Below are 14,125 nucleotides of genomic sequence, written 5' to 3' on the forward strand. Positions count from 1 at the left end.
CTGTTTTAAAAATGTATAACAAACTATGAAACTGTTTTTTGTTTTCAAAATTTTGGGTCTTTTTTCATTTTTTTTAGCAAAAAATAATAAAAACACAGCAGTGATTAAATATTACCGAAAGAAAGATCTATTTGTGTGAAAAAAATTGATAACAATTTAATTTGGGTACAGTTTTGTATGACCGCACAATTGTCATTCAAAGAGTGAGAGCGCTAAGAGCTGAAAATTGGTCTGGGCAGGAAGGGGGTTAGAGTGCCCAGTAGGCAGGTGGTTAAAGGAGAGTGGAAGAAACAAGAGCTAGGAAAGACATTTCTCACTGATTGGTAGAATCATGGTTCTTGTGCTTGAAAAGTAGTTGTTCTTTTTAGCCTGGAGTTCTTCTTTATCGTTAAAAAAAACACCATTTATATCATTGCAGATAATGGCACCACTGCGTCTTTAAATGTAGACCTGAAATTCACCAACATAGATTTTACTGAAAATCTGAAAGATAACACATCTCAAGAATATAAAACGTTTGAAAGAGAATTCAAACAAAATGTAAGTGGTTTACAATCTGTATTTAAAGAGTACCTGTCATTACAAATCACATTTTACATGAATAGGTAGGGAGCTCCTATGCATGACAAAGCATCACTGAACTTTAAAAGTGTATCTAAGCCCAAAAACATATTAGGTACTACTAAATATTATATATTACAGCTTACCAGTCATTATCTGTGGTGGCCACGTTACTTTTCTTTTTTCCTTTTTTATACTTGATGATCCTGCCAGGAACACATTTCCTCTCCTAGGGTGACAACACTCACTTGCCGTACTGTATCAGGACTGGACTATAAATGCCTCCCCCTCATTTTCATCACATCATCACAAACTGGATTCTTCTTCTTCTTATTATTATACAGAATGTATATAGTGCCAACAGTTTACGCAGCACTTTACAATATAAAAGGCAGACAATACAGTTACAAAACAATAAAATGCAAGAAGATTAGGAGGGCCCTGCTCAGAAGAGCTTACAATCTAATAGGGTGTGGCAGGTGGTACAAACGTTTGTAACTGTGGGGAATGAGCTGATGAAAGTGGTAAAAAGTTGGAGGCAGTGTTGCCAACCTACCAGATTGAAATTTACTGACATGACACCCAAAATTTACTGGCACTGTCAAGTTTTTACTGGCATATCCAAAAGTTACAAAATTACAGTTTTAGTGCAAATTTCAGTATTTAGGCTAAAAACATGTACAATATGCAATCAGCAATGTGATTTAAGGTAGATATTAAAGAAAAAACATATTTTTTTATTATATTTTTGATACAGTAAGTAAGTAGCTCTTAGGCAGGACTCAGGAGGGCAAGACTTTTGAATGGGCAGGCCAGGCACACACATACACACACATGAAATTGACTCTCACAGTGATATTGACAGCAGTGTGCAGCAGAACAGATGATGATGACACCTCACCAACATGAGCCATGACCTCCTGACTCATAGTGACACTTTCTCCACGTCAGGTGGTCCCTTCAGTACACGCCAGTCCAAACACCAATGACAGTCCCGTTCCCGGCTTGACTTGCTCCCATTCCGCAAATGAGGCTCTGGCAGCTCCGCTCAGCTCCCTTGCACCATGACATCACATGACACCTTCAGGCAATGCCTCTGCCAGGCTCGCCCCCCAAAAAACACTGCAGTAGGCACTCAGATGGTCTCAGCCAGCCGTTGAGCATCTCAGCTATATTTTTCACTGGCAACCTATTCCTGTCAATGGCATTTACTAGCAGGAGAAAAGTGCCCATTTTTTACTGGCTGCCAGTAAAAATACTGACGGTTGGCAATACTGGTTGGAGGTGTGATAGAGTTGAGTTTTCAGAGATTGCCTGAAGGCAGCTAGAGTAGCTGGACAGGTTGAGGTAGAGAGTTCCAGAGGATGGGGGAGGCTCTGGAGAAATCCTAGAGAGGAGCATGGGAGGAGGAGATGAGAGAGCTTGAGAGTAGGAGGTCTTGAGAGGAGCAGAGATGATGGTTTGGGCGATATTTGGAGACAAGATTGGTGATGTAGCTCAGGGCAGAGTTGTCAATGACTCTGTTTGTTGTGGTTAGTATCTTGACCATGACAATGAGGTCACTGTACTCCAATGGTCTCCACAGTCATGTTACGGGGAATTACAGCCACTATGTGTAGCAGGGTCCAGAGGGGTAACCCGGATTTTTGGATTTAGTTCACTTTTGAATTTTTCATGAATTTACCCATTAAAGGTCCCATTTAGGCTCATTATTTTCTATGTAATAAAACTTACAAGGGATGTGGGTACCTCCCCTAAGGGGCATATTTCCTTCCCAGATGCCAGACTTTGTTGTCTATACTGTAGATTGTAATCTTACATTTGGTTTATTTTTATTTTTTGACAGATGACCATCGTCTATAAGAATGTTGCTGGGTTTCAAGAAGTACAAATACTGAATATAAGGTATGAAGACATTTTTAAGACAAAGTAAAAGTAAAAAAAAAATGTAAAAATAAATAAATCCTGAACAATAAACTGTTTGTGTCTCCGGCAGTAAAGGAAGTGTTATTGTGCTTCATGAGATCATTGTGAGATTGCTATATAAGGACAATGTGACTATAGCTGACCAGTTCAAAGAAGCAATTAATGATGTACAAGCAAACCTTGAAGAACTGAATAAAAACTGTGACTCAAACCGTAAGTACAATACAACTGCTGGTCCAATAGACTAGTTTGACTTTTTTGGGTTTCATGAACATGGGGGGTATTTGCCCAGGCAATGTAATAAGCATTATTCTGCTTCCTGGGATGTCCTGGATCTGCCTATAGATATGAATGGGTAAAGACGGCTGTACGCATCTATGCACTACTCCTAGCATAGCGTAGTGCGTGTGAATGGGTGTATTGCCCCAGACACAGCTAGTGCGTGCTCAGGACCCTGCATCTGTGAGCATGTGTTGATTTCCGCTGAGGAATCATGCATATTGGATGTTTTAACACTGCTCTTAGGCAGTGGTGGTCTGTTCATGCAGGGGCGCCACCCCCTAATCCATGTGCCCAGCCCCTAATCTCCATGGAGGGTGTCGGACGCATGGATTTCAATTGGGCCTTTTTTTTTTAAGCAAATTATTAGAGCCTGAGGCGCTAATAGGCTTCAAAAAAGGGTGGGCTCGGGGCGCACAGCACTGCGCCCTGAGCCCACCCAGTTGTGTGAAATTGGAAAATTAATATTCGCTATAGTCTCCCTGTTTCTTCTTCCGGCCAATCAGGAAGTGGGTCCTGAGGTGGGTCCGGCGGTGTGAGTGAATTATAGATAGCCTCTGCAAACAATGTTAATGAATAGATAAGATCAAGTAGGGGTTGTACCATCAGCCATAATTTTTTAGAAATAAAAGGGTGGGGGGCTTGGTCCCCAGCCTGATTTCACCAAGGAATTGCATTGTACCGAGATAGTCCAATTGCCCCCTAGCTTCCTTGGTGAGACCTGGCTGGGGACCAAACCCCCAACCCCTTTATTTCTAAAGGGGGAGGTTTGTTTGCCACCCCCACCTAAATATTGAGCACTAGTCGCCACTGCTCTTAGCCCTTGTACACACGATTGGATATTCCAGCGGAAAACGTCTGACCGTGTTATCAGATAATCCGACCGTGTGTGGGCTCCATTGGACTGTTTCCGTCGGAAAATCCAACCGACAAAGTTTGAGAGTTGGGCTATAAAATTTTCCGACAACATGATCCGATCGTGTTTTGTCCGATCGTTTTGTAGAGAATTCCGATCGTACAAAGTGCCACGCATGCTCAGATCAAATTACGACACCAAAGCTATTGGCTACTAGCTGCAACGTTGTCCCGTCACAAGGCACGAACGTAATCACGTTCCGAACGATCGGATTTTCCGACAATTTTGTCCAACAGTGTGTATGCAACACCACTTTTGGACAAAATCCGCCGGAAAAAATCTGGAATGTCTGACCGCGTGTACAAGGGCTTTGAGGAATCTGGCGGGGTGGGGTGGGTGGGTGTTCTGTCTCTAAACATCTCTGAATGTTAGTCTATGGGGTGATAGGTAAAGGCAAATAGAATGTGCATCTTGCAAAGTGCACAGTTTGTTTGCCTTTAGTAAATCAACCCCATACACACATACACCGATTGTAGGTGTTTAGAGGAGTGTATAGGCAGTGTTTAGAAGCAGAAGAAAAAACAAAACAAAAAAACACTGCCAGCGCATTCAGGTGCATGAACGTTTAAGCAAAAGAAATGCTTGACGCCTATAAATGTCTATAAATGCGCCTAGGCACCCTTAGTGCTTGAGCGTTAAAGGAGAAGTCCAGCGTGAGCTCATTTGGCTGGGCTTCTCCTATGGGTCACAGGAGTGCAATTCTGAAGTCCACTCTCTGCTGTCGTCACCAAGATCAGTCCCGATTTCCGAAGAGTCTGGTCAGGTCCACCTGTCAGTTTTTCAGGCAGACCTGGTCGGATTGGTCTATTCATCCCTATGGACTACCTCTGATCCAATTGAGTCCCCAGAAAAAAAATTAAAAATGGAAGGAATCCAGAAATGGCTTTTTATACCAAACTTTATGTCCTGATCTTATGTTTTCCTGTCTTATAGCTGAGATGTGTATTGCCAACGATTTCGATGTTACAACTACAAAGGAACCAACGTCTCCTGAAGGTAGGTGAAATGTTTGTGGTTTCTCAGTGACTTGTCCTAGGACATTCCAGATACGATATTAAGACAACGACACGTTCTATCTCTTGTCTCATCAGAACTATGCAGGCAAAATATTGAAGAAGGTTTTCAAGATTTTTTCACTCCAGAATTTGAAAATGGGAATCTTATCTGTATGTCTTATTGTGGTGAGAAATCTCCTGGCTTTAAGGACTGTCATAAAGGAACCTGTGAGATTCAGAAATGGAAGGGGCCCCGCTGCTCGTGAGTATCCTTTGATCAAATTCATTATTGCATGCATTTATAGGTACACTTAGATCAAATAATGGATTTCAGATGTCACTTTATACATTGACATACCTCCTTAGACACAGTGGGGTTGATTTACTAAAACTGGAAAGTACACAATCTGGTGCAGATGTTCATGGTAGCCAATCAGCTTCTAACTTCTGCTTGTTCAATTAAGCGTTGACAATAAAAACCTGGAAGCTGATTCGTTTCTATGCAGAGCTGCACCAGATTTTGTCCAGACAGTATGGCAACCTGCTGATTAGGCACCATCCAAAGACAGGTTAACGTTTCATTAAGACACAATACTTAAAGTAATTGTAAAGTCAAATTTTCCCCCCATAAAAATAGCACACATTATACTTCCCTGCTCTGTGTAGTGGTTTTGCCCAGAGCGGCCCAGATCCTCCTCTTCTCGGGTCCCTCTTCAGTGCTCCTTGTCCCTCCCTCCTGTTCAGTGCCCCTGCAGCAAGTAACTTGCTATGGGGGTACCCTAGCTGAGCCACAGCTCCCTGTGACCATTCAAACACTGAGCCTGGCCCCACCCCCTTTCTCTCCTCATTGGCTGACTGATGACTGATGATTTATTAAAACTGGTGCACACAGAATCGGGTGCAGCTATGTATATTATTATTATTATTATACAGGAATTATATAGGGTCAACAGTTTGAGCAGCATATTACAACATGAGGGCGGACAGTTACAATACAATTCAATACAGGAGGAATCAGAGGGCCCTCCTTGTTAAAGCTTACAATCTAGGCTTCAACATCAGGTTGTTCAATTAAGCTTTAATGTGAAACTTTTAGTAATTTTTTCAACTTTCCATCTATTAAATCTTCTGCCCTTGTTGTTGATTTAACTTTGGATAGTAAAACTTTTTTTTTCTGCCAGTGAATCCCTTATACAGCCCACTTCCTGTTTCCTGTCTGGTCATTAGCCTAGGCTTATGACATCATGCACAGCTCTCTCTCTCTCACTCTCATTTGCCAGTAAGGGAGGGGGATGAGTCATAAGAGGGCCAATGAAAGTGGCAGGGCTGCAGAGCTGGAGGTGTGCCTCTATGTGTCTGTGTAAATCCAGGAAGTGAACAGGCAGCAGCTTCAGCTGCCCACAGTTAAAATGGCTGCAGCCAGACTCAGTGGAGGGAGATTTCTGCAGCATATTTGGCAAGTACAGAAACACGGTATATATAAAATAATATGCAAGGTGGTTGGAGGGAAGCTTCAGAATGGCAAAGATGTTTTTTTAATTACAAATTATGTGTGCAGACTGCAGTTCCTGTTCGACGATAAAACCTTGAAGCTGCACCAGATTTTGTGCACAACAGTTTTAGTAAATTTCCCCCAATGACTTCCCTAAGCCCTGTTTCTGTGAAGTACTAACACTGACTGAGGGAACAAGCTAGCAAAATAAAAAGGCATATACCGCGCTACTAGTGAAATTAAATGAAAACACAAATGTTCTGTGAAGAAAAAGCTGTGACACATAAACATGCAATATCCATGCAAGGAAAGATTGTATAAAGGAAAAAAGTTGCGTTACCTTTTTCCTATATACAACTAAATAGCACCAAACAGGATGGGTGGACAGAGTGAGAGCCCAAAATCTCAAAGTAAACAAGTTGTGCTGGCCCAAAACTGCCTCTAGATGTCAGCATACTTCTGAACAATAATAACCTGATGCAAATCAATACAACATATAAAAAAATACATGCAAGTGGGACAGAACACATGCAGTATATTTATATTACCTCTCCGTAATAGCACTGCAGATTCAAGGCTTGTGTATGTCACTTCTTATACTGCTTTTATTCTGCAATTCACTATGGAACTACTGGAGCAGTTCAAGCCACACTTGCAAAGTCTGTGTTCATATTATAGTTATAATGGGGCACTAAGGTGACTCCTTGTTCACCTATTTACCATAGTTGGGTTGTTCTCTGAAGAGTGATTCACCTGTTTTAATCTCAAAAAGCCTGCACCATTGTGCGGCAACTGCATGCGGTATGTGGCCCCATACACAGCCTATTAAACATGGCAGAGGGATACTGTGTGACACACCACAGTGCAAAGTGTATACCCCTGTATACACTGTATACTAAGCTGCCTTGCCGCTTAGAGAGGACAGTTGGCTGGGACAACAAAAACAGCTTAACAGCCAATTTTTACCGCCTCCCCAACTGCAAGTGTAAGCTAAGCTCCAAAGACAAGCCTGCACTGAGCCACACAGCACAATGCAAATAAAATTGTGGCACATTAGCCCCAAGGGCGACTCCAAACTAGCAATCCTGATGCTGCTCTTCTCTTGTGGTGCCTGTCCCTGTGTCGGTAGCGTCAGTCTGCGGAGGACTGCTTTGCCATCTATGTAAGTGAGCTGGGAGGTGGGCTCTGCGGGGCGCATGGACCTAATGGGATCAAGAGGGCTCTCAGGGAGGAAGTGTGGCTGATGGACTCTAAGGGGCTCTTGGAGGGTTCAGAGGATTAGGGGGAAGGTCTAGGGCTGAGTTCTCCCCCCCCAGGGAAAGGGAATAAAAGTTGCTCTGATGAAGAGGGGATTCCCCTTGAAATGCATTAGAAAGATTGGACTTGGATGGTTTCAAGTCCCATGCTGTTGATTAAGTTCTGCAGATATAGCGGTTGTGGCTTTGAATTCACTGATACGCATGTTAACCTAAACTTTTTCCGAATATAATATTTGCTTTTATGAATTAATAGATGGTATATGAAGTCAATGCACTAGGCTGGCGCTTCCTCTTTTTGTTGATTTTCTTTTTTAGAATATTTATGTTCCCTGCAGTTAGGCTGTAAAGCATTGATAAAGGGGGTATGTCCACCAATGAGGTTAACCGAATTGTTGTATCTTTTTTTACAGGTGCCCAGTATTGGACAATTATATGTACGCAAATTCAGATTGCACGGGCACAATTCTCAAGGCTGCTTTATATGGTGGCGTGGGAGCAGCCATTGGTGTCTTGGTTGTCATCATTTGCACTGTACTATTCCTCCTGTACAGATCTAAAAAGTTAAGCAAGGCCAGGTGAGACCATAAGCAAGATACAGTACAACCCTGTGGTTGTTCCTACAAACAATAGCTGTATAAACAGCATGTGTCCCCATATAACATAAAGGTCTAACTTCAGATTTTTTGGGGATTTTGATAGAGTAGCATGAAATTAAAATCTCCGTAGGTTACCCATTTCTATCTGTGAACCTATTAGGGAGATTTTTTTTTTATTACTCCTAGTCCCTGTGACATCCATGCAAAAACAGGGGTACAGGTGGCCTCAGAACAGGAAGACATGGATGGCAATGAAAGAAAAAAAAAAATCTCAGATGTTCTTACCCTTCCTCACTTTTTGGAATGAGTTTGAAGTTCGTAGGAACTTTGGGGTTGAGGAGGCTTGAAAAAGCTCAAATACAGATCATAAGGAGATCAACTGCAAGTCAAATGCACCTGGCATTTAACTGAATGCGCTCCGAAGTATCTCAAACTGAGGTCAACTGTGGTTGATACAGGCCCTAGTTGTGAATTCCTTCAGCAGGAGATGTTTGTCATCTGATGGACCTTTATAGGGGTTAAGTTAAGTGGCTATGGGTATTTGTATTCACTCAAATGAGCTGCTAGACCATAGAGCGAAAATATCTCACAACATAGAAAGCAACACTGATCAGATCTTTATGGCCTGTAGACTATTGTTGCACCAAGGTAGCACTGAAGGCTTAGTATGAGCTATGTGCTCTACATAATTCTGCTTGTAGGCTATGGTTATACCCATATGTGTGTGTAGTGTAGACTAGTAAATTAAGCTTTGTGAGGCCTTAGGCAAAATTTAGACACGAGGCCCCACTCTTAATCTTATTACTGCTGCTGCTTGTATGGATGGGATGTGTACTGCGCCAATGGCATGGGATGAATAGGAGAGGAGGGTCAGCAGGGATTGACACAGTATACATTGCACCCACACAAGCAGCAGCAATAATAAGATGCACCGCCTTAGTGTTCTTCCTTAGCCCAGAAAGAAAGAAAGAAAAAAGAAGGATTGAGGGATGGAGGGAGGGAGGGAGAAAGAAAGAAAAAAGGAGAGAGGGATGGAGGGAACGAGAAATAAATAAAAAGAGAGGGATGGAGGAAGGGAGAAATCTCTCTAATGGGACACCATTAACTACCCTAATGCCACGTACACATGACCGCACATTCCGACAACAAACTCCATGGGATTTTTTCCAATGGATGTTGGCTCAAACTTGTGTTGCATACACACGGTCACACAATGTTGTCGGAAATGCCGAACGTCAAGAACGCGGTGACGTACGACGAGCTGAGAAATTTGAAGTTCAATAGCCAGTGTGGCTCCTCTGCTTGATTCCGAGCATGCATGGAACTTTGTGCGTCGGAATTGTGTACACACAATCGTAAATTTCCGACAACGGATTTTGTTGTCGGAAAATTTGAGATCCAGTTCTGAAATTTTGTTTGTCGGAAATTCTGATGTAGAATGTCTGATGGAGCCTACACACGATCGGAATTTCCTACAACAAGCTCCCATCGAACATTTCCCACTGGAAAATCTGACCATGTGTACGTGGCATTAGAATTGCGTTCCATAGAACACTGTTTTGCCTACACGCCTCTTCAAACAGAAGAGTCAATTTTTTTCCATTTTGGTGGTCTGACTTTTTCTACAGTTTTATCTACCATATTCCTGCAATTTTGCACCTATTCTCATTGGATTGGTTTAGGAGGTATGTTTGTAGGTGGACCTCTCTACATCTCTCCATTGGGGAAACAGATATCAACAAAAAAAAAAACCTTTTTGTAGAATTTGGGAGGGTTACATCTTTTGCCACTTTTTTGATGTGGTTCTTTCTTCTATTTTCACCCATTCTCTCCAAAAAAACTCTGTAGATCTCTTTCACTCTGGGGCAGTTTTCAGCTACAAATAGCCTCTGCAAACTGCCTGAAAACCGACTACCATTCACAGCAGTGTGTCTTTTTACACTGGGGCTGTGCGCTTACGGGACGTTACAAAAAGTCCTGCACGCAGAATCATTGGTGTGGGTTGGGAGCACTGTATTTAGCACTCCCAAAATTCCCTGCCTATTGCAATGAATGGACAGTGCTTCCATTGCCTGAAAAGTGCTTCGGAAGCGCAGCAAAACTGGAGTTTTTACCCTTTTTTGGGGTAAAAAATGTCCCAAAAGTGCAGCTAAAACGGCGCTAAAGTGCCGCTTAAAAGAATGATACTTTAGTGCTAATGGCGGGTGCTGGCAGTGTGAAAGGGTTCTTAATGATGTTGCAAACATCAAACCCTTGCAGTGATTATACCCAATCCCTGGAATATCTAAACCTGATTTAAGTTTGAAGTAAAGGTTGGTCTAAAAATTGGAATGTTTGAATGTAAGTCCCATTGTTTATAGCTAAATTTACTATTTGTTATACAGATTATAAAGGGTTCCTATTATTTATATTAAAAAACATACTGTATACAATATTACAAAATTGGTTTTGTTAATGTAGCCTTTTGTAATAATCTGTAAATCCTTTTGTTATTAGAGATGCAATTATGAACGACACTGACCAGTGGTTCGAAGAAGACAAAGATGATGAATGGAGTAACAATGTTAACAGAAGTGATTCAAATCAAGGCAAGCAAGGTATGTGGAATAGCCTCAACTTCTTCTATAGTGGCTGAGGAACAGGAAAGGTATTGGTCATATTGTGCTCCCATGCTGCTACCTGACATTTGAGAGCTGGAATTGTAGTTAACTAGTTTGTCTGTACACATTCAAGAACCATATATTCTAATATAGAAACATAGAAGAGTGATAGCAGAAAAAAGAACAAGTGGTCCATCAAGTTTGCCCGTTTTATTTTTTTTTTATTTTGTTTTGTTTCGTTAACATTTTGTTTGAGTATAGTTCCATTCTCTCCGTAAATTTATTGGATTTCTCAATAAATCCTTGTATCGCAGATGGGAGGACACTTGTGGTATATGTATACATTTTCTCTGGTATGCAGGTTGTGCTGTCCTTACTTAACAGAGCAAATGAGGGGGTCATGTTCTGTAAAGCCAAATCTTTATTTTGCTTTGCGTAGAGTACTCTTCCCAGAATTTTTTTCTCCTTACTGTGTCTTGTCAGGGAGCTTTCCATTTAATAGAAATCCCTTGCTAATCCAGAAGACATAGCAAGAAGTAAGAGAAGCCCTCTCCAAAATAAAGTGTTGTTCCATCTTAAAACAGTTGCCACCAGAATCGGTTTACCTATTAAAAAAAGATTTCCTTCTTCTCCCGTTGATGCGAAAAGTCTAAAATGTTGAGTGTGAATCTCGGCAGAGGGGACACAAACACAGACTGTAATGGGATTTACTTTTGGTGGGGGGGTTTATGCAACTCAGCTTAACTTGGAGAGCTCTGGAAACTCTGTGTCCAGCTTCCCCGGCCCTTCTTATGTGTAAATCAGCCTGTATTGTCTTGGTAGGACTTAAAGTCCTTCCTGGAAATTCTTTGGGTCTCCCGTACAGTGGGGGAGACACAGGGGTGGTGGCTCGTTTTTTTGCAGTCTCCCATTCCTTTTTGTCTTATTGTGCCTTTTAAATGGCTGCAAGATTTATTTTGGTGGTGGCATCCTTCCCCGGAATGGCCATCTCTTCCTTGTACCAGACAACCCAGGGAGTCCTACTGCCTGGGCTGGGAGGCTCGGTCTGTTTTCGCTGGGAAGTGCCTGACCCCCATCTGTGGTCGACTCCTCCCGCTGGCTATTTTCTTCCAGCAACTGGACCAGCTGTCCTTATTCAGTCCCTTGTGGTTGAGACCCAACATTCTGGCACTTTCTTGGAGACTGCTTGCTGTCCAGTGGTGATACTCTGGGGCCTCAGTGCTTCTGGTGTGCAGACTTTCATCTGCCATCTTGAGCACCCTCATCCCGCTGCTGCCAACCAATTGGGACAAACCCTTGTCCTCAACAGGACTATGTCTGCCATAAATGCTTTCTCTGTGCAGTACCACACAATCCAAGATCTTTTAGCCCACCCAGTCACTAGCTGTAACTCAGTGTAGGCTGAAAAGCATCAAACTCTCTTTATTCACGCACATGTTACAACAGATATATACAGTAACTCAGGGACACCCCCCCCCCCCCTCCCTTGGATTCAGGGCAGAGTAAACTGTCTAATAATAATAGACCGACAGGTCAGGTGTATTCAAACTACTCATCAGTAAACATTAGCAGCAGGGAGGGGCTTCTGGAGGAGCTCCCCTCCCCCTCCACGTAGACATACATCCCATAATATACTTTTCTTCCAAGGCAGACACAATAAAACAATGGAATAAAACCACACCCCAAACGATCCCAACAAAGAGTCCACAACAGCATAAGATAACACACAGTATATACAACATTTCAGTGTGACTGTACAACTAGCACAGATCATAGTGGGGTTCTTGGTCACCCTGTGCCCCTAATGGACACAGGTTATTTACCCATAAGTGGGGCCGGGGAAGCTGGATACTGAGTTTCCAGAGTGCTTCAAGATAAGCTGAGTTGCACAAACCCCCCGACCCAAAGTAACTCCCATCACACAGACAGGAGCTCTAACCACATTATACCCAAAACTAAATAAAAGTTTTGGCATTGCATACACTTAGCTCTCATCTTTGAATAAGAAGAGACAACCATGGGTTTGGAAAACTTTAAAAGATTTTACGTATATATTTCTATAAACTAATGTGAATTTTGACTTTGATACCTGAGGGGCATCACATCTAGATTGTAGCTAATTCTAGGACAACTGGCAAATATAGATTTACTAATTTCTTTGTACCTTATTTTTAAACAGGCTCTTCCAGAGGGAACTTTAGACCAGCCTTGGAAAACATCAACACACATATTGAGGTATGTAGACAGCTCTTATCTCTCTCTCTCTTTTTTTATCAAGAATGAAGCTATATACTGTAAATATTTGGTTTGTTCTTTCACCAAAAAAATAGAAACTCCCAAAAAAGCTGCTCTATTAATAGATGTCGTACTATAGCTTCTATGAATGAAACAGTATCTCTCAATAGAGGGGGCAGAGATATAAATCATCCACCCATCCTCCATTCATAGATCATGTTTCATTCATAAAATCTGTAATACTTGCTTCTATGAATGGTGGGGTTGGGCAGAAAGGATGGACATAGTCAAGCTCTCTTGATGAGAGCTTGTGATAACCCATTAGTTGTATTACCGTGCACCCAAAAATTACAACGGGGGAGTGAGGAGTTGGAACAGAGGAAAATTTGGTTGGTTTAGACTACAAGGGTGAATCATTCTCTACTTCCAAGAGATCTAACAACTTCTTGTCCATCGTCACATTAGCAGAAGGAAGATTTCAGTGTGCTGCAAATGAGCTTACTGTCAACAAGCAGCTCAATTTTTCGGTAGCAAAGAGAATAAATCATAAGTGTAGCTTTAGACTAAGGCACATTTTGTGTTTTTTTTTTTTAAATATTGTCCTATGAATTTCTAAATTTTGTTTAACTTTCTTATCTAGGTGAAGATACAAAGACCCCAGATATCCCTAGCTTGATCCATTTCTAGGACAATCAGTCCAACAGATGAATAGGAGAGCTTCTGAAGATTTTAACACCATTGTGAACTTTAAGTGCAATAAGAAAACATCTCCAGTAGTAAAAGTGCCAACATTTTGGCTATGAATGAACTTTTGAAAGACAAAGACCTTTCAGAAATATAAGCCTAAAGTGGACACATTAACAGTATGGGTGAAACATAGGAGAACAACTGAGCTACAGAACTGGATTTATCTGTAGGAGAAGGATAAAGAAATCATGGCTCCCAGAATTATGACACCCTATGTCAATATTTTAATAAAATGTATTGCACTTGTGGAGGAATGCATTGGTTACATTTTAGCCGTACAGATCAACAATTGATAAAAAATAATAGATGGTTTCATGTGTTCTGAACTATAAAGAGTCCGACTCTTCATAGTATCTTCTACACCCCCTTCACCTAGAAGTATTTTTCTAAAATTGGCCAGGAATATCAACAAGTGGACAGAAAGAGGGGAAAAAAGGAAACAACTTAAACCCTGTTGCCCTGGGCACAGGCCCATGAATGTCATTGTGTTAAACACAGACCTGGACAAAGATCTAATTA

At 41.7% G+C, this 14,125-nt stretch overlaps 1 protein-coding gene across 1 annotated transcript in view; it reads left to right on the forward strand.

Annotated features, from left to right (window-relative positions):
- LOC143962298 (uncharacterized) overlaps positions 1–13,852 on the forward strand; it is a 46,314-nt gene extending 32,462 nt beyond the window's left edge. The window contains exons 5-13 of the mRNA XM_077471600.1: positions 419–540; positions 2,408–2,466; positions 2,558–2,700; positions 4,616–4,678; positions 4,774–4,939; positions 7,839–8,003; positions 10,521–10,621; positions 12,804–12,859; positions 13,500–13,852. Coding sequence (XP_077327726.1) covers positions 419–540; positions 2,408–2,466; positions 2,558–2,700; positions 4,616–4,678; positions 4,774–4,939; positions 7,839–8,003; positions 10,521–10,621; positions 12,804–12,859; positions 13,500–13,535 — 911 coding nt within the window. The 3' untranslated portion in view covers positions 13,536–13,852. The remainder of the gene's footprint in view (positions 1–418; positions 541–2,407; positions 2,467–2,557; positions 2,701–4,615; positions 4,679–4,773; positions 4,940–7,838; positions 8,004–10,520; positions 10,622–12,803; positions 12,860–13,499) is intronic.
- The last annotated feature ends 273 nt before the right edge of the window (positions 13,853–14,125 follow it).

Source organism: Lithobates pipiens, unplaced genomic scaffold (assembly GCF_037356315.1).
Source record: "Lithobates pipiens isolate NorthernLeopardFrog02 unplaced genomic scaffold, aLitPip1_a1.2 Scaffold_8, whole genome shotgun sequence".
Taxonomy (NCBI): domain Eukaryota; kingdom Metazoa; phylum Chordata; class Amphibia; order Anura; family Ranidae; genus Lithobates; species Lithobates pipiens.